Genomic DNA, 26814 nt, shown 5'->3' with positions numbered 1-26814 from the left:
TCATCGTCTTCTCCCGTTCGTGTTCGTCGTCGTTACCGTTACCGTCGCCTGCTGGAAAACATATTTTCGACACGCTTCTTTCAACATGTCAATTCTTCGCTGCGTTTGAATGAACACACCACGGTACATATCCAAACTTTGCTCAACCACTTCTGCGCGTGTCCTAGTACCGTTGCAGATGTCACGCATCAGTTGTTCCATTTCTTTGCGCAAGTGTGGCTTGCTCAACGATGGGCAATCAGCGAGACCCGCAACAACATTGTCGTATCCTTCAACTAGAGCGACGCCTAGTCTTGTGGGTATCAGTTCCTGGACGCCGGTATTGCCACCGGTATTGCCTGCCGCTGCTCGACCACGACCTCGTCCTCTACCGCCTGCTTCATTGTTGGCCCCGCCAGTGCGAGGACGTGCTGCAACGTACTGTCGCTCTTTGATCTTGTTGATATGTTCTGCCATTGTTGCATCGGTACCAATGCCGTTTGCATCCATAAGCGCAATAAGTTCTGGCTCTGTCAGGTACGTGGGTGGCGTAGTCTTTCCTTCTGTGATTTTTGCTTCGGTTGGCTCAAAGACTTCACCAACCTCGAAATGGGGCAGCTGAGTGCTGCTTTCCCATTTGTCGTAAACATAAATATCCAAGTAATTTCTTTCAAGGACAATCAAACCCTTGGCATGAAAGTACTCATCGCCATACTGAATCTCCACCTCAGAAGTTTGGCCCTTGGCGTCCTCTGAACAACATGCAAGAAAGCGGCGGACTACAAAGTCAAATACTCGCTTCTCGTCATCTTTGAGAGCTGATGGCGATACTGCGCAAATGGGGTGGATGGGCGGGTGAGCTTGATCATTGTTTTTACCTGCTCGGGGTGTTCTGAAATTCCCGTCCAGTAGACTTTTGTTCTTAGCTTTGATTTATGAATTGTGAGATGGTGGACCTACCCTTGCGCATATTGTCCCCAAGTCCGGTCTGATACTTGCTTTTCAACAAGTTTTTTCAAGTCAATTGCTTTGTCAAACTGGTCTGTTTCTGTTCGTGGATAGCTGATGAACCCGCGCGTATATAGTGTCTCCGCAACTTGCATCACTTGATGGGAAGTCATCCGCAGATACTTACTGCCCATCATCTGCAGGTCAACAGTGGTTAAAGGTAACGGCCGCCATTTGCTCGTCGGTTTTTGGGTCACCTTGGTAACCTTGGCATTCTTAGCACCTAGACATCGTTCTAGCATGACAATCACGGCTGGCCGGTCAAAGAGGCGCACTCGACGCCAGTTGAAATTGACGTTGATGTCATCGCGTTTGTGAATGACCGCAATAGCCCAAAAAGGCTCCGGTTTGAAGTTTTGGACTCGAAGATACCGATCGACAACAAACCCCAATGTAGGGAACTGGCATGAGCCTATCACAGTCAGCATCTGTCAAAAGACAACTGAAAACTGATAAATACCGTAACTGATAGGCCCACGATCTAGTGGACTTCCGAGTGTCTGCAGTTGAAGTGTCTGCAGACGTGTAAATGCAGCCCCAACTCGCAGATCTAACTCAATTCTTGCAGCTACAGCATTTGCTTGCTTATCGTCTAGTTCTATCGGCTCASGAGCCGCTCTCAACACATGACTAGATAGCGTTAGTTGAGCCGTGAGCTAGATCCAAGTACTTGCATCTTGCATTTGCATGAAGACGACATACGCTCTCTCGGTGTTGCTAAACCTCGCCCTCTTGACCTCAATCCGAGCGTTACCAAGACGAGCCTGCTTCTTGACTTCGGTTCCGATATGCTCCCCTTCTCGATCGCAATCGGTCCAGATGAACAGGGCTTTGCAGTACTGTGCCTGCTTCTTGATATTCTCGGCAATGCTTAGTTTATCCTGTCAATTATTAGTAATGGAGTCGTCTAAAGAGCAACTTCAAAGAAGGCCTTACTATGTCCACATTCTCAAAGACTGGCACTTCAAACAGCAGACTAGGCGGGCACGATGTCCAACCTTTGTACTCTTTGCCAAACTCCAAGCCTGTCAAATGGCCAATGACACTGGTCATCGTCACTTCGCAGTTGCCCCATGCTCCCCCAAAGTTGAAGCTGAAGACATAATTTTTCACATACTGCTGGCCATGAATATTCATCTAATAAAACATTAGGATGGTATAACCTTTTCAGGATGGGATGCATACTGTCTGAAAAGAGCCTCCGGAAAGATGCTGAGCAACTGCCTTGGCGATGGCAGGCTTCTCTGCCACGCAGAGGATTCTATTACCCGGCATGGCTCCGATATCAACCACGGCCTAGTGTGTAGTAGATTTCATACATCTTGCCAGGAGCTGAATCAGCTGGCGATCAGCTGACGATGGAGTATTGGAAATAATCGATCAGATACTTTGAGCTAGAGAGATTCGACGTTCATTGGATGAAATCGAAAAGGAAGGAACGCGTGGGACGCGTCGCCAAGACATTGAAATGCAAGCCTGAGATATCGGGCACCCAGATCGCTGCGAACCACAACGACGCTATGATCTCATCCTAAGTGCTGGATCACCCCGATCGATGCCCATGGATAGTTGCATCGATTGATGCTTTCTTCTAAATGCAGCCTCAGATCTGATATTCACTAAACCGCCACATATAAAAGCCGGAAACTCTCGATTCGCGACATCTTGCTGGGCTACGTCGTTTGTTGCAACGGCGCTAGTCAACTAATTTAACATAACTTAGTGTTGGTGGCTGATGTAAACATTGGATCGACCTTTCTTACTCTACACATCCCTCATCCTGGCCAGGCCTACTTAGCGACGGGTTCTGAATCACGTCCTTGCAACATCGATTTTTCTATCGGCATATTGAATTGAACGAAGATCATGGCGCTCCCTCTACCTCCAATCCTTTCCCCCCAGGAGGCCGCTCAATACGGCCGGACCCTCGCACCATACGTGTTCTCGTCGCAAATCCTCGAACTACCGTCGCGCGTCATTGACGCCGCCAACAGCACAGATGTCTTACACAGCTTCCAAGAGCTCTACCTAGGGACAAACCCGATGTTGACTGCGATCGCATTTGCGCTCGCTCTCTGCCCCTTTTTTGTTCTTGCCGCTGAGATTCGCAACAATTACTCGCAGGTGGATTGTTGGTGGCCGATTTTGCCTTCGATTTACAACCTGCATTTCTATGCATGGGCGTATGGAAATGGATTGCCGACTGATCGGCTGCAAACCGTTGGAGTGATTAGTGTTTTGTGGACTGTACATTTCCACCCGCCCCCCGCTGCTTTAGCATTGTGCTCACTGACTTGACAGGTCCGCTTGACATACAACTACTGGCGCAAAGGCGGGTACAGCTGGGGCGCCGAAGACTACCGGTGGCCCATACTGCGCGAGCAAGTCAACAATCGCTTCCTCTTCTTCTTGTTCGACGTCACATTCATCGCGCTCACCCAATCGCTATTATTGTGTGCTGTTACCGCGCCGACTTACCTCTTCACTCTGCTCGCCCAATTGCCCAAGACCGGCTCAACATTCGATGTCGCGGATCTCGTATTTTCGCGCCTTTTGTTCTTCTACATCTTGATCGAGATCGTTGCAGACGAGCAACAATGGCGCTATCAGCAGGCTAAGTATAAATACCGCGACACCGGCATCGTCACCGAGGGATACGACAAGGAGGACCTCGAGCGCGGTTTCGTCGTCTCTGGTCTATGGTCGTATAGCCGTCACCCCAATTTCGCCGCTGAACAGGCCATCTGGCTTACTTTATACATTTGGTCGGCATACAAGACCGAAACGTACGTCAACTGGGCTGGTGTCGGTGCGCTGGGCTATCTGGCGCTGTTTCAGGGTAGTACCTGGTTGACAGAGAAGTTGAGTGCTGGGAAATACCCTGAGTATGCGGAGTATCAGGCTCGTGTCGGGAGATTCATTCCGCGGTGGTCTGTGAATGCGAAGGGGCAGAAGAAGGCCAATGCGGAGGCTAAGAAGATTGAGGGAAAGAAGAAGGAGTAATCTATGGTTGAGATGTGTAAGATTTTCAGTTTTAATTTTCGGTGTGTCATCTAGGTCTGTGGTTGGTGTTGTGCGCTTGGCAGTGTGTTTGATTGTTCTTTAGGTTAATCTTTTAGTTGGTGTATTATGGAAATGCTTTTGCAATATCTGTCGTTATCAGGACAAATGATATAAATGTAGCCTATAACCAGCACATCAGAACCAAGCCTTTTGATCAACTATCATCCGGGGGTGAGAAGCATACCAGTCCTCCAAAGTCTCCGAATTATCCAACATATTAGCGATTTCGACCGCTTGCGCCGAGCCCATTTCTTCACCTAACTTACGAAGACAATCCCGGGCATGTATTTGCATCGACACGGGACTCAGTGGCGATACTGCAACCACGGACAAGGGCCAGATAAGCCATCTGACTGTTGACGATAATGCAGAGGAGGAAGAAGCCTCAAGCGATAAGATCAGGCTGCAAAAGTATGGGACACTGCTGAGGATATATTCCGCCATGAGTACTGTATTAGAGGCTGCAGTTTCAGGAATGTGTTGAAATTCTTGGCCCATTTCTAGAAGCTTTTCTTCTTTTTGCTGCTGTTGTTGTTCAAAGACTGCCTTTTTATACGCGCGACAAATCCATTTATTTAAATATAACCTCAACATGCGCAACAGATTCCACAGCCGGGCACTCTGTGGATTATCATAATCATGTGCCAGCCCACTCCATCTCCAAGCCCCTGAAGCATCAGTAGGAAGAACCCGATATGACTGAATGCTCCAAAGCTGCCGACTCAACTCAGAGACCTGAGAATCTAAACGTAGCCCTTCGAGGATGACAGCCTTGTAATCGTTACAATATACTGCGCCGGTTTGCATCCCAGCCACGAGCCCGATAATGTTGTCAACGACATTCCCCACGCCGATTTCGAGGATACCGTAACTCAACGGCGGAGAATCCTTCTGCAGCAGCGTCTGTAACAGGTCCTGGATTGGTGCAGGTAGCGCGATGCGGCGTTGTGCGCAAGAAGTGCGAATATTATTGACCGTATCAAGGAATAGTGCTTGCCCAAGAACAGACTTGAATTGATCATTGCCACGGAGTCTAATCAATTCCACAGCACCTTCGATATGCGTTGTCCAGTCTGTTGGGGGAGAGCGGCCTTGAAATGCTCGGGCCTCGAACAGAGTGAGGAGATTGATGGACATAAGCGTGCTATCCCTGACAGCGTGCTGGATGGATGTTAGGCGCAGACCGGTATCTGCGATAGCGGTTAGGTAGTATCTTCGCGCGATGTACATGAGTGATGGGCGCTTCTGTTCATGCGAGAAGATTGCAATTGCAGGTGCAAGCACTGCGGACAGGGATAGTTGGCTGTTGGCATCAGTGCAGGATAGCACGCTTTCCAAGTACGTGAGCCAGGCTGAGGGACTCGATGGCGCATACACTCTAATAAAGAAGTTAAGTGCTACATTTTCCAGAGATAGCGATGGCTTCGCCTTGACTAATTTTGGAGATTTGTTTTGTGATGATGAAGCAATCGCAGACTGGGACCTTTTGGCATGGTACTTTCGCACAGTTACCTGCGTCAAGTCTCTGAAGATCTGGCTCGACATATCCCGATAACCCGGACACAGGGCTCGCTTTCTGGCGCACTGGCTGCATCCTGGTCGTTTTTGGTCACACTGAAATCTTGATCAGTACCTTATGATCAGAGAGCCCTACAACGTACAAACCTTTCCCCTTTTGCTGCGACAAGCATGGCAGGCGCCTGAGGGTTGACCACAGTAGACCATTTCGAGTCTTAGCTTGCATCAGTTGACTTAAAAAATGAAAGAAAGAAAATAAGAGGATCAATAAAAATGCATGAGTCATTGTTAAAGTGATGTCTCTCGACAAGGTGGCCAGAAAATGGTCTAGGCGGACCACAGCCCTATCCTCACTAACCCAAAAGGGCATCCAGCTCGAAATGCTTCTACTCTGACCAATCAGAATGACCAATATGCGATGTCTTCGACAAGAGTATTTAGGAACATGAGGGCTGAGCTATTCACTTTTTTTCGAATTGTATACTCAGTCCAGTGAAGTAGGTAGGCGATGATTTTTTTTTGCAGAAGGGGTACTCTTTTCCTATACTATATAAGGAATCCTGAGATCCAACATGTTCAGCCACTTTCATGAGTTTCATGAACAGTTGAGCTACACACCTATTTGCAGAATAGGACTATTAGTCCCAACCGGGCGCTGCTATCTATCATGACTCTCGATGCAAACCAGATCGTTTCCATTGTAGAAATCGTGGTCTATGTCCCTGCCCTCGTTCTATCACTGATTGTCTGCAACCGACATGGTTTCAGTCGAAGTTCGGGGTACGTACACACCTTTGTACATGTCAATATAGACTGGAAGATTGAGATCCATGCTGATTAACTCGAATGTCCCAGGTGGTATTACACATTCACTCTAAGTCTCATTCGCATCATCGGCGACGTGCTGCTGCTCCTGACATACTCGAATGACTCGACCGGCCTCTTAATCGCAGCTGTTGTCTTTGATCATATTGGCTTKACTCCMTTGCTCCTCGCTACACTGGGGATGCTGTCGCGTTTGTACGATCTCCCGTTACCTCCTAAAAATTCAAACTTTTCTCACGATGTTCCTCCCAGAGTCGACCTAATCAATGCCGGCACACAAACGTCCATAACTATCAAATACTTCCGCCTTGTCCAACTCGCAGTCCTCGTAGGCGCAATCCTCGGCATAGTCGGGGCAGAACAAGCTCAGTCTTCATCCTCGCCCTCAACAATGACGTACATCGCAGTACTATGCTACGTCGCCGCCTACGCTGTCATTGTGCTCATATTCTGCCTTGCCCTCCCTTATACTCGAGACTACATCCCTGACTCCAGCGAACGAGCGCTTGCGCCGGCAATTGGAGTTGCGCTGCCGTTGGTGCTTGTAAGACTTGCATATCAGGTACTTATTGTCTTTGTGCATCGGGGAGTGTTCAGCCGGCTTGGTCAGGGCTCGGTTGGTGTTCATGTTGCGATGGCTGTGGTGGAGGAGATTCTGGTTGTTGTGATTTATATTTACTTGGGGTTCAGGCTGGACAGACTCGAGGTGAATGAGCAAGGGCCCATTCTTTCGCGGCCGTGGAAGAGGTCAAAGGGGGGTCGGCGTAATAGAAGTAGAAGGAGGGGCAGGAGTATGAGGGGAGAAAGGGATGGGGGATACACAAGGGGAACGCAGCTTCACTTTATTGGCGTGGAATGATGCCATTACAACTACCCCTTTGGAGGTTTGTATGTATTCCGGCTTGACCTAAGCACGCCAATCGACGATGCTTTTGTTACAACAGAAAAGGCTTTCAGAATTATCAACGAGTTATTGAGGTGATTTGGCGAGTTGACCCTAGTATATTACTCAAACAAACACTTCTCAAGATGTATGAGACAATGAGTCAGATTAAAGACAATTAACATAAACTCCAGTATTAAGACAAGAATAGATAAATCAACACCGATAATGCCGTATTCAAAATGCATTGACTCAACGTCTCGCAAGAACAACAATCCAAAGACAACATGGATGCCGCTAAATAATACAAGAAGAACTAAGAAGCAATGCCACAACTCCATGCGAGATGAAAACGACTCATGCGTGAACTATCATCATGGTCATACAAAAAAGGACTCGCTTGTAATGGACGGACGTGACTCGTATCCTCAATATAAGTAGCAATGGTTCATGCATATGCGCTGGATAAGATACATCGATATGTAAATATGTTATATGCATCGTGAAAATGTATGGACATGTCGTTAACCTTCTGTGGTGAACATATTAATGGTCGTTGCTCGTGCCGATTGTCGACGGGCGAGTACGCAATAGTCGACGAGACCCGAGGGTTTCGTTGCGCAGACGAGGCTGCTGTATGGCAGTGTAGCTGGTAGCCATCTTGCTAGACGGAGTTGAGATCCGTGTTTGTGGTAGCCCTGGGGAAGGAGAAAAGGAATCACTGGTCTGAGGAGGCTCTGACGAGCCGCGTTCAGAGAGCCCCGTAATTGTTGATGCCCCATAGCGTCGAAAACCTGGTTGGATCTTGAGACTTGATGCGGTCGGTATTCCTGTACCTGCACTTGGAGGTGTTGCATAACTGCGGCGCTGGGTTATGGAAGATACAGATGGTGACACCTTTGGTTGGTGCTGAGATAGTGTTTGTTGATAAGGCGTGGAATAACGAGATGAAGGAGACTCAGTGTAGCCATTGACTTCTGTCATCGCACGTCCAGTGAGCGTGCGACTGAATACGGAGCTTCGGTCTTCCGAGTCATCTTCTCGCTTGATTCGATGAGACCCAGAAAGACGATGAAGGCGAGAAGTGGGTGCGGTTAATGAAGGGGTATGAGGCGAGGAAGCTGACTCGTCGTGTGACAATCTTTCCCTGCGCCCGGTGGACCCGAGGTTGATAGTGTTGGCTCTGTGACCTTCAAATCGACTGAAGATTCGAGCACCAGAATCCGGTTGAGCTAGATCTTCCGGCTCATGGCTCATGCTTCGACGAAACCGAGTAGATATTGAAGACATGGCATCACTAGTGTCGCCTGTCACGCTTGGTTGACGTCGACTCCGTGGTCGTATCTGTTCTTGCGGTTGCTGCTGGCTACTTGGTTGGGTCATGGTCTGTTCTTCTGATAATGCGAGACAAACCTCGGTCAATCCACGACATAGGCTATCTGCTTTGCGTTTGGCCTGGCGCTCCGAGAGACCGGTTCCAGTCACAGTTGATGAGTTCCCAGAAACTGTGGTTGCTGCAGTAGCCAGCATGTTAGTCAAAGTCAAGGCGTCTGTCGCTGTTGCTTCGAGCGCATTGTAGACCTCTGGGCCGACTGTAGCTTTCGCTTTGGCCAATGCAGATTGTAATAATGTCTGTATAGAATTGGCGGTTGCCGTGGCAGCTAATACTTCCGGCGAGATACTAGATTTGCGGACGTGCTTTTGTTTCGGTGACGAAGACAATGTTGTAGCTGTTGTGGCTGCCGTGCGAGGTCGTTCGCCCGAGACGCTCGACATGGCAGCAGCCGACGACGACGGGAATTTGCCCGTCAGTTCAAGTTTTTTGATACGAGATTTGAGGTCATCCAGTTCATCCCACACAGTCGAAGGAGCAGTTGTAGATAACGTCGACTCCGTAGTCCCATCGTGTTTAGCCTTTTCTCCATCCAGTCGTGCGCGCTCTGCGGCATCCGACATGGAGGCTTGTCGCACGGTTCGTGAAGAATTGTTTGATATTTGAGAGTATCTCAAGCGCGCATCTGCGAGGGATGCCTTGAAATCGATGTGCGGCAGCTCAGGCGACGTTTCCTGGTTATATCGACTCCGTGGCACGCCAACAACAGATCTGGAACCTGCAGTGCTAGAGTGGTGGCGAAGACGAGCGCTTTCATCCAGTGGATGGGCTGATGTCGTAACAGATGCTGCGTAATTAGAGTTAAACAATGGCGACGCATGTTGTGAGTAGAGCGGACTGCTCTGATATTTCAATTGCTCAGGAGAAGGGGTCTGCTCTTTCGCGAGAGAGCTGCGAGTTGATATACCCGACAGTCCCAGTTTCTAGATACATTCAGTGAATGACTTCAAATATCAATAGGTCAACTTACCCTTCGCCGATCCAACGAATTGCGCCGGCTGTTCACACTTGACTTCGCGATGTTAAGAAAGACGTCATCACTTCTGCGCGTGTCATCGGTGCTGTATTCTTTCTGCTCGTCGGTATTCGAGTCTCCATACGCGCTACTACCACTTTGGTACCGCTCATCGACAGCCAACGACCTCATGTTGCTCGCGGTCGCGGCGCTTCGGGGAGACAGCGGGGTGGACTCTCGGCGACGTCGCGACGGAGATGACGCCATGTCGGTCGAAGAGCCAACCTTTTTCAGGATGGACTTGTTTTTCAAGACGGCATCTATGCTGGGAGAATCCTGGGAGTTGTTGAGTCGCGCAGTCTGAGGCGTTGTTGCTTGTTTTGGGGTCGGGCGCAAGAGGCGATCGTTGAATGCAGTACTGGTTGCAGATGCCGGGCTGGTTGCAGTGGCGAGGCGTGAAGATGGGAGCGGGTTTTTCGTCGTCGATGAAGAAGTCGACGATGGCGGTATTAATTCTGAGCCAGGACTGGTCTGGGGGAAGTAGGAAGAAGAAGAGTAGTTGGAATTGGGTGTCGCAATGGAAATGGGCGAGAGCGAGTTGACGGCGCTCGTGGCAGGKGCATTAGTTGCCGCGGGATCACGGGGTGCAGCGGCGCATGGCTCGCCGCCAAGATTATTATTGTTATTGTTAGAATGCTGGCGATAGTTCTCTGCGTATCCGTCAGTCGAGCCAGCCGACAGTCGTGCTGCGTTGTACTTTCGCGACGGTATCTCGGCCAGCGCCGGGTTGGACAGTGCGCTCGCACTCAGCGACGACCGGTGGGACGATGTCGATGTTCTCTTTGTTGGCGTCACAGTGGCACTACTGGAGGCCGCCGACGTGTGGGTGATGCTCCCGCTGGTACGCGGTCTTTGGTCGGCCAGGGGCGACGAAGGGTTGCTGTAGTTGCTGCTGTGACTATTATTCTGGAGGCTCGACACATCTGCGCTTCGCCGTGTAGCCTGGCGAAGTAATACAGATGGCCGATGAATTAGATCCGGGTTGGTCTGTCGTCGCGGTCGCGTCCAGTTGGGGTCGTTTTCCAAGTCTAATCGCATGACTGCCAGAGCCGACGGCGACAATGCGGACATTGTTATTCTGCTGGCATAAAGTGCCGGTTTTTGTCGTTAAATATCCTTTGAGCGACTAATGAACAGTCGCATTGTTGCTGATAAGAAGAAAGAAAAACGTACACAAACAAAGATTGCTGTGGATACTGGATGACCGACGTGTAAAAAATAAGATTTACGAGTGAGTTGACCATTCAACCTTTTCAACGAGTGTTGGGGGTTCTTTTAGGTGGTCGAGGCCCAAAGCGCTTGGTATAGTACGCTTGTTATAGGGAGTACAGCACACCTACTCTACTAGGGTGCTACTACAGCTGCCACTGATAGGCGCTTGCTCAGGCTAAAAGACGGTGTGCATCATTACATGCCGCCATCACTCTTGATGTTTCGCGACTCCGAATACCTACCACAATCACTGCAGCGCATGTACTCTCTGAAATAAAATAAAAAATTGAATTCTCGATGAGGTCTCGATGAGACACTCGCTTTTTCAAACTTGACACTGAAATCAACGGATCATGAGTTTTGATGTTGGTGGAGCCAACAACCAATTTCGCAGTTTCAGATAACTATCTGGGTGGAGATAACCACAGTTGACTGTGGGAAGATAGCAGCACTTTAAAAACGCAGATTCTCGAGACTGGGAGAATAAATTGGCTCTACATGGAACTACTGATGTATCATGTATGAAGATGAAAACTAGCAACAGCGACCATCTTCGTGATAATCAGCTGACCTGCCGCCGACGACTTGCATCTACGAGTGGGTACACAACAGACATTGAGGACGCGCAGAATCCTCCTTTCGAGAAGATGTGAATCTATTGAAGGATTCTCTTTCCCCATACATAGTGATCCTTAAATGATCAGCCACTTTCGACGAGCGGTGAAGTCGCTCTGGTCACAAGCATCCAGGCAGTCGCCCCGCGAATTCGTGCCGATGCATGTTTGATCTGGTGTTGTACAGATGCATGTCGGCCTTGTGACGGATCATGCAGATTTAAATTCTGCTCGATGCACCAACTAATTTGGACGATTGACGATGCAGTTCCGTGCCAGCTCAGAATCCATCTAGTCGAACTGCATTGACAATTAGTCGATCTAACTGTGGGGAGACAGTTTGCGAAATGACTACACTGAGTCGTGAACATGAAAGGATTTGTAGACTTCCTATCACGTCGTCAATTATTCTCTACATACCAATCTGTCTCCCACCACTTCGGCTCTTGCGCATGTCAAAGACATAGTGTTGTCGCCTTGGTGAATACAGTCCAGGTATATATACTAGATGAATTTTCATCTGATGCCCAACAGATAAGTAAATGATGACATCAATGTCACTTAATAGTCACAACCTATCAGCGTTTCATACGTCTCGCCTGACATGACCATGTGTATGACGTATACATAGCTGTCACTGTCAAACGAAACATGAAACAAAAACCTCATCATTGTCATCATGTAGTACGAATCTTCCTGAAACTATCACGATGGTTTCATATGTACGTTTTTTCCTTACTGGCAGTGGAGGCGGTACGCACTTCCAAGGCTAAAGCTGTCATGGCAGGAAGCACTACTTTTGAAACGAATTTCTGACAGATGGACTTCTAATTTGCTAGGAATAGTTCTCGGTTATATCAATTGATCACCAATGTGTACTCCGTCGCTGCCTCAGGCATAGTATCAATCTAGCCCTAATCTCATATTGTCGTCAGCTCGTTGTCCTGGAAATAGGTACGTATGATCTCTTTACCTTTTCCAGGAAGAAACCATGGAACTTCGAACCAAAGTAGGGACTAGCCAAATGGCCAATTATTCTCACTTATTTACCAACATTGAAGATTGAACATGATGAAGGTCAAAGTGGTCAAAGCTACTGAGAATGAAAGAACTATGTAGAACTAGCGGTGAAATCCCACACCTGTGCGTATCCGTAGTCGAAGGATTTGCAAATGCTGACCCAACACCTGTATCACCAAAACCTAGTACGTACTACGCACTACACAGTACTAGACGGGATCGTGCCACGTGGAAATCGTCGTCAAATACAGAACAACATCTTCGTAACACGGGGAATTTACTATGGCGAACGCATCCAGCTTTAGCAGCGTGCACAACCGCCTTTCCGAAAATGACCGGATTGACAATCATGGTACAGAACCTGTTTGGTTCAATCAAAACAAGATGATTGCTTCTTCAGACAAGGATGTTCCGTTTCAACTTCCCGGTAAGCTGTCCGCTGGTTGAATCCTTAGCTCTTGATCGAGCATTGTATCTTTCACATACGGCGTTCTCCGTGGCAAATAACAGAACGTACCAAATTGATTCTTTGCTTTTTCTTCTCAACTCGTTCAGTGCTCCGCGACTCCGCATATCGAAAAAAAAAAAAAAAAAACCACATACTACGTACGGGGTACATAGCATATCAAGCACAATCGGAGGATTAGTCGATCTCTTTATTGTGATAGACATGCTCATGCACCCGTTTCAGACTTAGTCGATTTAGCACGAACCTTTTCTACTCCGTACACACAGAAAGAACTCGTAAAGGGAAAAAGAGAAGACAAAAAGGAGAAAGGAAGTCAAGAAGTCTCCGACCTCCGTCCCTTTTTCGATACGAAGAATAAGCTGTTCTTTTCAAGTTCGTGATCCATGGCCAAACTCAATTCGAGCCCGACTTGTCCTGATTTATATTAGATTGAGGCACTGATACCGTTTAACGGTTCTGGTTTCTCAGTAGGTCTACTGTTCGTAATTGACTTCTAATCGTCAGCATCGCACGTCCTCTACGCTCGTTTTGGAATATGGATCTGAGGACTTCGCTCATTGGTTATCAGGGATGAATAGTACTTGGCAGTCGGAAATCGGTACATAGTTGATTCGTTAAAAATCAAGACCTGAGTAAGCTGAGCTGAGGATATTCATAGACTCCATACTGATGGACTAATGAAATCAATTCAGGAGTTTGATGTCGTCAGATGACGTGTCGATACTCGATACGCATATCTGATTATATTATGCTTGTTATATGGCTGGTCGGAAATTGGTATCTGTACATCATCGAGCGGCGAGTACAGACTTTTGTTCGATCAAGATCTCAAGGAGGAAGCTACTGCAAAACATTGTTTGATGTGCACCGAGCTCACGTGACCCCAAAGAGAAAGCCGGCGCGTTTCAGATTGTCCCCACTGGTCCACCCGGCGTATTGCGAATACAATATTACACTACAGATAAATAAAGTTGTCTCCATACTGCGTATGAAAAGTGCTCCTGGCATCTATGTAACGACGTACATCGTACGTGAATAATTACACCCTTGAGTTTTAGGACGACGCTATGCAGCCTTAAATAGATTGAAGATTTCTATGAAGGGGCTCGCTTCATCAGTCTCTGACTGATTATCGCCTATTAGCCGACTACTAGCCCTGCATCCGCCCTCATGCCGCATTGATAATATCACGCATAGTGTTCGATGTGGCAGGKAAAGTAATAGCAGTATATTATATGTATTGCTCCGAACATCGTACAAACCCGCTTGTCTTGATCTTCACTGCTTTACATGATACATCAAAGATTAAAGAGGAATGTATTTCACTTGTAAAAACATAGGCTGATCACTTGTTTCAGATCCAATAGTCAAGGTATGGTTTCCGCGAGGGCTTGCACCGACTATTGATCGATTCAACCAAACAGGCAGGGATCGCATCTATTGTCTGTGCGTGGGAACCCCCTAGTGTGCTCTGCAGTTCGCCCTACTCTTTGCTGTTTCATTTTTGTTGAAGTGCTTGTTTCAGGATATAATTCGCACGGAGTAATACTTCAAACCGATGTATAACCTACTGTTTGTGGTAAGTACGGTGTGTTTCATACCAAGAATCATGCACGATGGTCGGTGTTGATTGGTGGAAGGAGGGAATAAATGGTAAGCCAATGGCAGGTCTCAACAAGCACAAATTCCAGTCAGCCAAAGACTCGAATTTTCATGATCGCTTAAACTTCCACTGGGTAAAGCATGTCAAAAAATTCTCGTAGTACTCTAGAAAAATCGCAAATTCTAGACTGCCATGTCAGCTGTCGTCTGGAAGAATGATCAGTCGATCTTCCGCAGGTCCATCGATACTGCCGTACGGTAACCAAGTCCCGCGATCGGCCAATCATGGGCCATGGAAGCTTTTCCGTGCTTCCCAAATTCTCAGTCCAGGACGTTGCATTGACGAATTCTTTGAATGTCGAGGGTACATGATGTAGTAGTAAGTGCACATAGTTGATGACTGTAAGAAACGCTCCTTTCTTTGACTGTTGATTGTAGAGACTACTATGTAATATCCTCCGCACTGCTTTCACCCCAGGCCTCGGGTCAGCTTCCTTTGTACTAGGTAATAGTGTACGGACCGAGTGTACTCCGTAGTAGGCAGTCAGTACACAGTACTTGGTTGTAGTTACCAAGGACAGTAAGTGACAAGCGTGCATCAAGTCCAACGGGCCTCTAACGACGCTGGGATTGCCGCCCGTCGCACTTTGCAGGCATTACATTTCTATGTAATACACACATTACATAGTAATACATGTGCCGTACTAATACGCTTAGCGTGTCGCAGGGCTAAATTTAGAGCTTGCCCACCCCTGCCAGACGATGCCGCTAGCAATTTCAGCGCTCTGATTGGCTCAGTCCGTACCACGGCAGCTGCAGCTCCACCGGCGATCGGCCCTACCATTGGCTCTGGCAGGGCTTAGTCTCTGCGCCTCCCCGTCTCTGCTCGTACATAGTAAATCCAAAACCACACTTACATACACACGACGTAGTTTTAGCACCGCAGTGTAACAAATCCTCCTGGACGGAGTATTACCACCACGTACTATGACAATACCAAAGTCTCCGGCGGCCCTGCCTGCCTTCCCATTCGGCATTCATCTCATCTCTTCGTCCATCGCATCTCATCTCTATTTTTCTTTCGCCTTCATACCGTTTGTCTTCTTATTTTCGCCTTGACTGTGAACTCGTCAACTTCTTTATCTTCCTTTCTCTTTTTTTGTCGTTCTTCTGTTGAGTCACGAAGGAAGATAATCTTCCCGTCTCCACCTATCCAGGGCAAGGGTCCTTGTATCATCTCAAGGCTGAGACACCCGTCTTTTTATTTGCTCCGCCTCCAGACGCCCTCCCGTGCCGCCGCCAGCAATTTCACCCATCCTCGGCGGCTACGTACTTTTGTCTCCTCTTCAACCACTCTCTCCTTCACCTCATATTTGTCTCATATTCGACGACGTATCGTTCCCTGGAGGACCGACTGTTTCAGCCCATTCTCGATTGTCTTGTCATCCGCTTGGTCCTGCCGTTGCCAGCACTGTCATCCAAAGCAACCTCGCCCGCCCCCGCCTTCGCTCACGTACACACAACAACAACCACCACCACCTGTGGATCTCCCAGTTTCGTCTTCTGCTTCTTCTGACGGCTGTCATCCTGTGGTTGAGAACTGCACAACGCTTCTCACTCGCGGAGCAGTTGTTTATTTTGGTATGTTTCACTGCTTGCTCATATCGAGAACATCAACTCTCTCGCCGAGTCTATGAATGCGCCTTATACCCCTTCTCTCTTTTTCTTCAAAAAAGCCTAGCTGAGCGTGGCCATGCTTTACGTCTATCCATAACTTCTACCTCGCCATAATCTTCACAACCTGCCACAGTTTTTGATTCCCAGAACACAGACCGTTATCACCGTTGTCATTCGTTATATACTCGATCATGATGGATACTGACCGCATTCATTCGAAAAGATCCTTTGCGCAGGTAGCAACCGCAAATACGAATCTTTACATATACCGTCACCCTTCCGGATGCCACAGCTCTTCTGCTCTTTGTGATCGAACGCAAAGAGGTGCAAGTGACCGTGGGCGGGCGCTGTCGACCAAACGCAGACTGACTGCTCTTTCGACCCTCAAGATGCCCGTCCAAACAGGTCCCTCGCTAGTTTACGCCTCGCTCCCTTCCTTTGCCCGAGACTTTAGTGACTCGGCCAATTACACTTCGAACAACTCGCCGCAGCAAGAAAACCGTTCGCTCTTTACACATTCGTTGGGGCCTGCTCAAGAGAACAACTTTGCTCCCACAACTGAGCATCCTATTTCCTTCGAACATCGTGAGAGCGTATCGTCTTCGGGACTTTCAGAGTCAACTGATTCTTCACCTACGACTACAATTTCTACCTTTGACACCACATCCGTGACGGACACATCGCCGAGCTCTTCGCCTGAGTCGCCCTCAGCTTTGCAATTGCCCTACCCGAAGTCGATCAGAATACCGGAAATCACAGAAAGAATGGCCATGTTTTCAGAGGCGCCAGCTTCTGCCTTGGCTCCGCTGCCATCAATGATCGCTTCTACTACTCGGCCGGTCTCACCGGGAAGACGAGCCCGCAACCTCAAAAATCTTTCTTTGAAGATGCCATGTCAAATATCACGACCAGCGATTTCTACAGCATCGGTAGTCGAAGCCACGAGTCAGAATTACTCCGCCCCTCCATCACCCGTTCACAGACCTGCAAAGACCGCTCGTCGAAAACCCGCAAATCTCACAATTCGCACTCCCGCATTCGATCAAACCACATTCGCTCGTGACGTTACAGACATTATTCCCCCTACTCCAAGCATTCCGCAGCGCTCTCTTCGACATTTCGAATCATCACCTTCATTATCTATCTTTTCTCCGACCGCCGCCCCATTGAATGGTATGCAGCTACCTAGACCTGTTACACAGGATGGCACTCCTTTGATGCCTGGCAGCTGGCAAGAATCTCCACATCCTTCTCGACAATCACAAGCTATTTCTGGTACTAGTCTGCAGCAAGTGACGGAGGAAGATGATTATCACCTCGATTCACGAGAATCGACCAAACGTACTGAACAAAGTTACCCTGATGGACCAATAAAAATCTACGACTCTGGAGTCTATCTATATTTGGAACCTACACGAGAAGAAGCTTCAAAATTTGATGTGGTTATCAATGTAGCCAAGGAGGTTTTGAACCCCTTTGCTGACGACATAGAGGCTAAACCAGAAACTGTCGTCTCAACCCTCAGACGGCCTGTGTCTCTTGCCAAGAGGCTGTCGATGGCCGAGCCAATGACTGCTATCTCTGAAGAATCTTTTCATTCTGCGTTTGAATCTTTACCCTCGGAATCCAACAGTCCTACCACACCAAAGGTCGAGAAGAGTTCAACACCAGAATACATACATGTGCCATGGGATCATAATTCAGAGATTCTAGAAGACTTGGCAACATTATGCCAATTGGTTGACAGTCGAATCAACCAGGGAAAATCCGTCTTGATTCATTGTCAGCTAGGAGCAAGTAGATCGGCTTCTTTGGTCATCGCATATGGCTTATATAAGAATCGAGACCTTGATTTCAATGACATGTACAGCATTGTCAAGGGCAAGAGTCGCTGGGTTGGACCAAACATGAGTTTAATCTATCAGTTGACTGATTTCCGATCTCGAGTACAACGTGACGAACCAGTCAAGGCGCCAAACCCAGACTGGTTCAAAACACCACATTTGTCTCGGCCAGTTCAACAGGATTCGTTGCCTGCATCTGTTGAGAAGGAGACTTCTGAGCTAGCACCGGTACAGCAAGTCGAAAGTCAGGTACAACCGACCCCGTCTACGATATCAGAAATGATTTTTTCTCCGATGCAAACCACCTTTACGAAACCCTTTGTCAAACCATTTCCTCCACTGCAGAAGCAACATAGTTCCAACGGTCGGGGACTATTACCACGGCCATTGCCGCTTCGAGAGAAATACCCGAGTTCCGAGTCTTTGGCCAAGCCTGTCAACAAACATGAGACACGACAAGTCTCACATATTCGTTATCCGACAGTTCAAATGGATCTCGTGATGCAAGACGTTCCTTCGTCGCCGTCAATACTATCTCCCCGAGCGGCTCCTTACATGTGTTCATCCATTTCACGGACTCTTGCCGGAGACTTGGCAGGAGACGCTCCTGTGACGTTAGGGTTTGGGCAGTCATTATTCGATCCTCGATCTCCACCCCAGCGACAAGAATTATTGATTACACGAAGCATTGACGAAGTTTTATAATCAATCGCTTCGTCCGACATTTCCTTCATTTTACTTATCTCCTTTCTCATCATCTCAGGCTTATGATCAAAGCGGGCTTTGCGTGTCTGATTTTACATTCTTATTGGACATTTTCATTACTTCAATTACAGAGCTTGACTTGGAGCTCATCGATTCCGACATATTTTTCATTGTTTAGAACTCACGCTAGCATTTCCATGGCTGAGCATGATCTGGGACATGTGGTCACAGGCGTTATGGTGCGGACCTTTTTTTATTCTTACTAGTGGCAGGCTGGTATTGGGAGGAACTTAGTTGTAATATTAGTATTATTACCCTGATTTGTTTTGTTGTCTTCATTTGCATATTTTCTGTTGGCCGCTCGTCATGCGGCTTACATATCTAATGCATTGATGAAGATTAGAGTGGCTAGATACCCGCGAATCAAAATATCATGGTACTATTCTCACATACTTAAAGCACATTTTCAATTATAGAACAGTTGAAAAACCACCTAGATAGTTTCATTATCCTGGAGCCCCAATCTTCTCGTCTGATTCTGATGTGTTCCGACTTTGCGTCAGCTAACTTATCCGTCTGTTACAATACTGACATGACAGAGGTGCATGCGCAGTCTCTGCAACATATCCTACATTAAACTGGCCGCCGTCATATGACCCTTGACCGAGTCATCGCCAACCTTGTCCCTCAGAGATTCGATTCAGCTGCTCGGATCTATACATGGGTTTCATCAGTGTGCTGGCGCATGAGGGTATCTGCCCACGGGTTAGCCTCCACATAGCTTGGTCGTGCTATAAGACTTCGTTGAGTCGAACAATAGCGGACATTCCGTGCACGCCGCCATCAACTATCCAAAGCATCTGGAACTCTTAATTCACCGTGCATCAATAATGGTAGCGACAAGTATGTAGAATTCCACTTTCTGAAAGCGTATCACTCGGTCCTTCGTCGAACATCTCTATCCTCAGTCTGTGCGCCAACGCCTCTGAGCGCATCTGTAACCAAGGCGCGTAATTGGTTCTGCCCTGCTTCAGTATGAAAGTCTTCCCGAGCCGCCAATTCGGCAATTCTCCTCCTGAACTCTATGTCAACTTCGCCGGCCTCTCCGTCGACATCCTCTTGAGACATGGTGCCCAAATTAACGCTGATATTGTGCGGAAGAGGTGGCGGCGGGTGCACATCTCGTAGCGCTTGCAATTGCGCTTCGGATCTTGTGTTCCCAGTGACTTCTCCCAGATAGGCTGCAATATCCATAAACGACCCTTCGCTCTCAATCATTTCCTGAGCCGTGAATCCCTCGTCATTTGTGTGTTTAGCGTCAACGCCGAGTTCTTCCACGAGACATTTCGCGATGTCCAACTGTTCCGTCACGAAAAGACATGTTTCGTTATCTTCGTCGGTCAGATTGGGGTCTACGTGGAACTCCTGCACGAGCGCACGGAGTAGCTCGATGTGTCCGTAGGAAGCGGCTGCGTGGAGAAGGGAGTACCCATGTTCGTCCTGGTTTGAAGCGCGCGATGAATCGGATCGCAGGTGGCTGAGGACGGCCGAGGGGTTGTCGGCGGCAAGGATGTAGAGATTCGGTTGACTCATTGTGATTAATCGGAGAGTATGAGTCACAATGAGAGAGAGGGATTAGCGCCAGCCAAAGTTCTTGAGGCGCAACAGAAACAAAGAGTTATTGGAGGTTGTAAGGTGTAAATGAGTAGGAAAGGCAGATTTGATGAGGCTGAGCACAAACAAAATCAAATTCAATTTGGGCAGGAGACACCCGCGCTTTTCTTTTCGGACGTTGCCCCGCGGCCTCCTAAAGAGGAAGGATCCACTCTCTGTGCTTTCCAATTTTATGTCATTCAACAATTCTTCTCAGGCAAATATAAAAGAACCATTTGCGCATTTCAACATTCTCCTGATCAGTCACTTAAGGAGAGGAAGAATAACAATACCGACAACTTTCCGCACTGGCAAATCGACCGTCCCGCACCGATAGCTACACCCCAGAAAGGTGCGTCACCATGGTGGAACAAGATCCCCATGAAGTTCGCCAAATGGTGCAAAGCCTAGATGCCGCAACCAAGAGAAGCAGAAGCGAATCGAGGAAAACCTTTAGCTGCAAAAAGTCAACCTTTGTTGTTGCCGGATCCCAGAACATCTCTGTGCATTCATGGCGGTTCATGGATTGGGATTACAAGAGATCAGACTTGCCCACCTACGCTCGCGGTCTGTTTACTACGAAACTCAAGGATGGGCGTGATGAAATATGTATTCGGGGCTACGACAAGTTCTTCAACGTGGATGAAGTAAACGAGACGAGGTGGCGCAACGTCGAGACCAACACGCGGGGCCCTTATGAGCTCAGTGTCAAAGAGAATGGATGCATTATATTCATATCAGGTCTGGAAGACGGCACGCTTCTGGTTTGCAGTAAGCATTCAACCGGCAAACGGGCTGATACACCAATCAGCCATGCTCAAGCTGGCGAGCAATGGGTTGAAAGACATCTCAGCAAAGTCGGCAAGACAGTCAAGGAATTGGCATTGGAGCTACGGAAGATGAATGTTACTGCTGTTGGCGAGCTCTGTGATGACCGCTTTGAAGAGCACGTCCTTGCGTACGACGAAGATGCGGCTGGAATTTATCTTCATGGACTCAACTACAACCTCCCTGAATTCACAACACTGCCTGGTTCAGAAGTACACAGATTTGCCGATGAATGGGGCTTCAAGAAAGCCGAATTCGTTGTCATGGAGGACATCAAGACAGTCAAGGACTTCCTGGACAAATGCGCTGAAACGGGATCATGGAACGGTCGAGACACCGAAGGCTTCGTTATCCGTTGTCAATTAGGAGACGGCAAGTCAGACGGTTATAGAGATTGGTTCTTCAAATACAAGTTCGAGGAGCCATATTTGATGTACCGACAGTGGCGTGAAGCGACAAAGGCGGTAATAGCAGGGAGAGTACCCAACATCAGGAAGCACAAAAAGATCACAGAAGAGTATCTGATATACGCTCGACGACAAATGGCCAAGGACCCCAAGATCGCCAAACTGTACAACCAGAACCATGGTATCATTTCCATGAGGCAAGGATTTTTGGATGAGAGAGGACTGAAAGGTTCAGAAATCATTGCCATGGAGAATGAGGGGGATCTCGAATCGGAGATGCCAGCTAGGAATTTCGTCTTGGTTCCCGTTGCATCGATCGGATGCGGCAAGACAACGGTTGCTTTAGCATTGGCTAATCTATTTGACTGGGGCCATATCCAGAACGATAACCTGGTCCAACAAAAGAATAAATCCCAAAAGTTCGCCTTGATGGTAACAAACTCATTAGCAGCCCAAAATGCTGTCATAGCGGACCGGAACAATCATCAGAAAAGAGAGAGGAAACAGCTCATAGATGATGTGACGAAAATCATTCCCGATGCCAAGTTCATTGCGTTACACTGGGTCCATGAGCCCAAGGGATTGTTGCTAGATGATATTCGGCACATTACCAGAGAACGTGTTCTCACCCGAGGAGACAACCATCAAACTATCCGAGCTGGAAGCAAGGACAGTGGAGAGATTATCGGAATAATGGAGGGGTTTTTACAGCGATTCGAGGCAATTGATACAGATCGAGAACCTGACATGTACTTCCACGAAGTCATCGACCTAGACGTGAGAGATTCATCTCGTGAGAATCTGGAAAAGATTGTTACCAGGTTGCATTCTGTATATCCGACCCTCGTCAAGCGAATCCCCGATAGCGCCGAGCTAGATGCTGCTCTTGCATCGGCACTGAACGATTACCGCGTCGACACAGATCTTAGCTGGGGAACCAGCAAAAAGACAGACAAGAAGGCAGAAAAGGCGTCCAAGAAGAACGACACCGCCATCAGCGCCAACAAAGCCCAAGATCCCATGGTATCGGCCAAGCACATTGAGTATATCGGAATACTGGTTCCTCCTACAGATATTCAGCAAGTTCTCACCTCGATATTCAACGACAACTCCGGCCCAGCAGAGCGAAACAAGCTGTACCACCACCTCAAGAACTCGCGCCGCATCCAGCCCAGTTTCCATGTAACTCTGATCCATCGTGCAGCCAGCAGAGAACAGCCGCAGATTTGGGAACAATACACCGATCTGTACATCAACCGAATGAACGAGCGCGTCTCTCAGGGACTACCAATCAACCCACCCACAAAACTAGCAGATGCCCGCGTACGCGTTGAGCGACTGGTCTGGAATGACGAGATCATGGCTTTTGTCGTGCGTATTCTGGTACCTGAGGGAAACAATAACAGCCAGGAGAAACTCCCTTCATCGTGGCCCTGCGCCAACGCCGTGCCACATATCACAGTGGGTACAGCGAATCCGGACGTCAAGCCCAAACAGAGCAACGACCTACTACAGAAGTGGTTGGAATTCGGGTCCGGCGGTGATACGGGGATTTGGGAGGCGGAGATTCCTGGTGTCAAGGTGCTGGAGGGTAGTATTTTGCCTGTTATGATGAGGGGGAAGTAATCAGCAACGCCTGGATCATTGCGTGGGGGTTACCAAAGTGAAGCTCATTAGTTGCAAAAAAGTATTTGAAGCTTTGAAAAAATAGTCTTCTCATGGTCTATTTATTAATCACAAGTAGTATGATACAAGAATCGTTCGCACAAACGCATACATTCATGAAACTTCCCTCCCTTTGAATCGAAGTAGGGCGCAAAATACACATCAGCAATATTAATAAAGATATACAATCGAACACAACTATATATTCGTCGTGCCTTACTCCAGTCGCCAGTCCTCATATACACTTGCCCGTAGGGCATGAAGGGGGTGTTAACCACTAACCCAAGCCGCGACCCTCTGAACCCCAAACCGTCCCATAAACTGCAACCCGGTACTACCCATAGGAAAGTAACTGACCAGATACCATACCAGCGCGACAAGTTGGAATATAGCGGCGAACAAAGTGAGGAAGCTTTTTTGTAACTGTATGGTACTCATCAGCATATCATCTCAGGGATAGTGAGGGCAAGGGAAAGACGTACGCCTACGGCAAAGTATAATGTCATTGCGATAGAGCCAAAGTAGGCGGCTGTGAAGGGTAGTCGGGGTCCGGAAAGGAGATGGCGGATGTAGGTGATGGGGCCCATGAGGACAGCCCACGAAGCTAGGAACAGAGTTGAGCCGACGGACCATCTGTGCATCCATCAAAGGTTAGTTAGTGCGTCATATTATCAAAGAAGAAAGACAAATCAGGAATGCTAGAGCTATGCATGTGCACGAAATGAGACATTGTTGGGGCGCAAGTTGTGAAGACGAAAAGGAATCAGGCGCATTCTTCCCCTAGAAATCAGGGAAAGGGGATATCATTTGTCAAGCCACAGGACAGGTGCAGAGCGCATGGGACGGGGAAGCTAAATCCATGTACTAAGGTGGCTTGAACCCTCGTTCACATGCCATTGGCGATCATGAGTCTGCATGTGTGTCACCCATCCAAGTCAAGTCACTACCACCTTGACCAAGCACCTAACGAATCAAAGACACGGGTTCGACTAAACTGAAAAACGGAGAGACGGCGGATGGGGGAGGCAACTTACAAAATGGCAAATTTGCGGGGTTTCGTTATCAAAGCCGGCCACAGAACGAAACATAGTAAGAAGCAGACAGCAGCTCCAAGGTTACATGCACCAAAGACAAGCATTCGATCCCAACGACTTACTAAGTACGCATGAACAATGGTTAGTCATTTTACACCTATCCCGGATAACATGGAAGCCTGTTTTTGTTTCTGCATCCAATGCATGTGAACCCGGGAGAACGCAGGAACTGAGTTGGTATCACCCGGGCTCGCAGCAGTAGATCGAGAAAGATAATCACGAGCTCAAAAGCAGGAAGACAATAGGCGGGGAGAAAAGAGAAAGATGTCAAGAAGACTGAGTGGAGACATACGCGCAAAGAAACTTTCCTCTTCCTCTCGCCTGGACGGCGCGGGTAAAGGTGCCCCGGGTTCTTGAGTCGGAAGTCGAAGATATCCCTCACCGCTACCGAACGGATTTAGAGACCGGAGTCGGGATAGGATGGGCGTATTTGCGTCTGTTCGCACTGGCGTATCCTGGTCTCGCCGTGACCAGCCCAGCGAATTCATGTTCTCCCGGAACGAAGCAGAAGCCATTTTGCCCTTGTTGAATTGTCGTGAATGTTCGATATGCACATCAACTTAGGTCCGATGATCCACAGATAGATAACTAGCGTATACCTAAAGCCGTCCGTTGCGGATATGAGGGGTGCAAGCCAAGAACCTAATCGCTTGCTAATTGTTGATGCAATGCAGATGATCTGCTATAGTAAGTACACTAGCGCAATAAAACCGGTAGTCGTTTCGTATGAGGAAGGCCAGGTGACAATCCGGAGAACCCTACGGGAGTATATCGTCCCTCGTCCAGTTGTACCGGTCAAACTTTTCTCTTTAGTGTGCTGCTTTCAAAATTATAGAACTGATTCAGGGCCGTTGCCACCTGATCAAGCAGCAACAAACGGACGAAAATAGGTACGCAGTAGGCGCAGGATATACAGTACGATGGATGGGACAAAATGACCAATCGTAGCCGGAGATAGCAACTAGGAAAAATAGGCGATATGTCAATACAGATTACAAAAACAACTGGAATCTTTCCGAGCGGGCCGATCGGCAACAGTGAGCGAGCAATACGAAGCCGACTAGTCATGGAGATGGGAAGGACAGAACGTTGGGCGCAGCGGAGGTAGACTGGCGGAGGGGGGKGTGCAGTGTACGTACTGAAGAATGGAATATACGTACTGAAGAATGGAAGMGCCTCTTTCCTCCAGTAAGACGCGCGCAAGGTTTGAAGCACCGACACAAGCAGACAGAATGTGTGTGTGTGTGTATGTGTAAGAGTGTGGGTGTCGACCAATCCGGAGTTCAAGAATTAGGAGTCCTCTTTCTGCTCTTGGACGAAGGAGGAGGGGTGGTGGGCGACTCGTAGCATCTAGGGATGTCAGATGACTTTTTAGGTCGATGCAGAGGCCGCTATCATGGACGAAGATTATCCGGTTGTCTCAGAAGGAGGAGCGACGATGAGACAAAGAGGGAAGAATGACGACTACAGAGGATCAGAGATGGAGGGCGATAAATAGGCTGCTCGTCGGGAGAGTGCGGATGGTGATATGATGTTGTAGTATAGGCAGCACGAATTGTCGTAATCAGGCAGGCAGAAGCTATAGCAACAGAGGCAGCTAGCTGTGCTGGAGGCTGTGCTGACGGTAGAGAGTGATGGGTGTGTGTTCTGGTAGCAGTTTGGTTAGAGTTGACGTTAGCTTGTGGAGAAGAGCTTGGATGACGGCAGCCTCAGGCCATTATTAGTAGGGGCTTGGCGCGACGGGTCAGCCGCCTAGCCCAGTCAGTGCTCAGCCACGCTTCTGATTGGCTGATCGATACTTTACGGAGCAAGTTACTCTACAACGAGTCAGATCGGACTCCAAGTTGGAAGACTCAACTTCTACTTTCCACCACCCATGACTATGTACACGACCCAAAATCAGACCAGAGCAGAGGTCTCAGTCATAGCAAGACGGTCAAGCCGATACGTGCAACACCGAGAACCCCGAGACAGACAAAAAAGCGCATTCTCTATTCTGCTTGACCTCAAATGGTGGTGTGTAGCATCCACCAATTACCAAGGCTGTGTGGAGGGAGAGGGGAAGATGTCTCGATTTTGGGACTGTGCATAATTCCTCTTCTGGCGTGCTTATGCGCTATGCTCAATTATTGATAGTGCGCGCATCTCTTAATCTATCTCTCTCGTTAGTACGTCCTAGGAGTACATGCCTGGGAGCTATCCGTTGGCGATCCATTTAGTCGAGTCGATCATGCACCAGCGCTGTGCAGAAGTATATCTTGATTTTATTTATTTTGATATCGGTTCTGATACGTATCCTCTTGTAACTTCGACTGTGTACTATACTGGGGAGCATATCCA

At 48.2% G+C, this 26814-nt stretch overlaps 9 protein-coding genes across 9 annotated transcripts; 4 read left to right on the top strand and 5 right to left on the bottom strand.

Moving 5' to 3' along the window:
* Window positions 1-2262, bottom strand: BHQ10_000328 (uncharacterized protein; the record flags this gene model as incomplete). The annotated part of the gene is made up of 6 exons (XM_040875518.1): window positions 1-871; window positions 940-1399; window positions 1448-1617; window positions 1690-1868; window positions 1924-2124; window positions 2173-2262. 6 exons carry the CDS (start codon window positions 2260-2262, stop codon window positions 1-3), a joined length of 1971 nt encoding a protein of 656 aa, XP_040728833.1.
* A 591-nt stretch (window positions 2263-2853) lies between these two features.
* On the top strand, window positions 2854-3990 carry BHQ10_000327 (uncharacterized protein; the record flags this gene model as incomplete). Its single annotated transcript, XM_040875507.1, has 2 exons — window positions 2854-3234; window positions 3289-3990. The coding sequence occupies 2 exons, from the start codon at window positions 2854-2856 to the stop codon at window positions 3988-3990; spliced, it is 1083 nt and encodes a 360-aa protein (XP_040728832.1).
* Window positions 3991-4185: 195 nt separating this feature from the next.
* BHQ10_000326 (uncharacterized protein) lies at window positions 4186-5741 on the bottom strand (the record flags this gene model as incomplete). Its single annotated transcript, XM_040875496.1, has 2 exons — window positions 4186-5664; window positions 5712-5741. 2 exons carry the CDS (start codon window positions 5739-5741, stop codon window positions 4186-4188), a joined length of 1509 nt encoding a protein of 502 aa, XP_040728831.1.
* A 494-nt stretch (window positions 5742-6235) lies between these two features.
* Window positions 6236-7252, top strand: BHQ10_000325 (uncharacterized protein; the record flags this gene model as incomplete). The annotated part of the gene is made up of 2 exons (XM_040875485.1): window positions 6236-6348; window positions 6424-7252. 2 exons carry the CDS (start codon window positions 6236-6238, stop codon window positions 7250-7252), a joined length of 942 nt encoding a protein of 313 aa, XP_040728830.1.
* Window positions 7253-7822: 570 nt separating this feature from the next.
* On the bottom strand, window positions 7823-10755 carry BHQ10_000324 (uncharacterized protein; the record flags this gene model as incomplete). Its single annotated transcript, XM_040875474.1, has 2 exons — window positions 7823-9592; window positions 9640-10755. 2 exons carry the CDS (start codon window positions 10753-10755, stop codon window positions 7823-7825), a joined length of 2886 nt encoding a protein of 961 aa, XP_040728829.1.
* A 5912-nt stretch (window positions 10756-16667) lies between these two features.
* BHQ10_000323 (uncharacterized protein) lies at window positions 16668-18827 on the top strand (the record flags this gene model as incomplete). Its single annotated transcript, XM_040875463.1, has 1 exon — window positions 16668-18827. One exon carries the CDS (start codon window positions 16668-16670, stop codon window positions 18825-18827), a length of 2160 nt encoding a protein of 719 aa, XP_040728828.1.
* Window positions 18828-19760: 933 nt separating this feature from the next.
* BHQ10_000322 (uncharacterized protein) lies at window positions 19761-20420 on the bottom strand (the record flags this gene model as incomplete). The annotated part of the gene is made up of 1 exon (XM_040875452.1): window positions 19761-20420. The coding sequence occupies one exon, from the start codon at window positions 20418-20420 to the stop codon at window positions 19761-19763; it is 660 nt and encodes a 219-aa protein (XP_040728827.1).
* A 422-nt stretch (window positions 20421-20842) lies between these two features.
* Window positions 20843-23341, top strand: BHQ10_000321 (uncharacterized protein; the record flags this gene model as incomplete). The annotated part of the gene is made up of 1 exon (XM_040875441.1): window positions 20843-23341. One exon carries the CDS (start codon window positions 20843-20845, stop codon window positions 23339-23341), a length of 2499 nt encoding a protein of 832 aa, XP_040728826.1.
* A 309-nt stretch (window positions 23342-23650) lies between these two features.
* BHQ10_000320 (uncharacterized protein) lies at window positions 23651-24989 on the bottom strand (the record flags this gene model as incomplete). The annotated part of the gene is made up of 3 exons (XM_040875430.1): window positions 23651-23803; window positions 23863-23984; window positions 24767-24989. The coding sequence occupies 3 exons, from the start codon at window positions 24987-24989 to the stop codon at window positions 23651-23653; spliced, it is 498 nt and encodes a 165-aa protein (XP_040728825.1).
* Between the last annotated feature and the right edge of the window lie 1825 nt (window positions 24990-26814).

Source organism: Talaromyces amestolkiae, assembly GCF_001896365.1.
Source record: "Talaromyces amestolkiae strain CIB chromosome Unknown scaffold1.1, whole genome shotgun sequence".
NCBI classification, from domain to species: domain Eukaryota; kingdom Fungi; phylum Ascomycota; class Eurotiomycetes; order Eurotiales; family Trichocomaceae; genus Talaromyces; species Talaromyces amestolkiae.
This window is presented reverse-complemented; position numbering and strand designations above follow the sequence as displayed.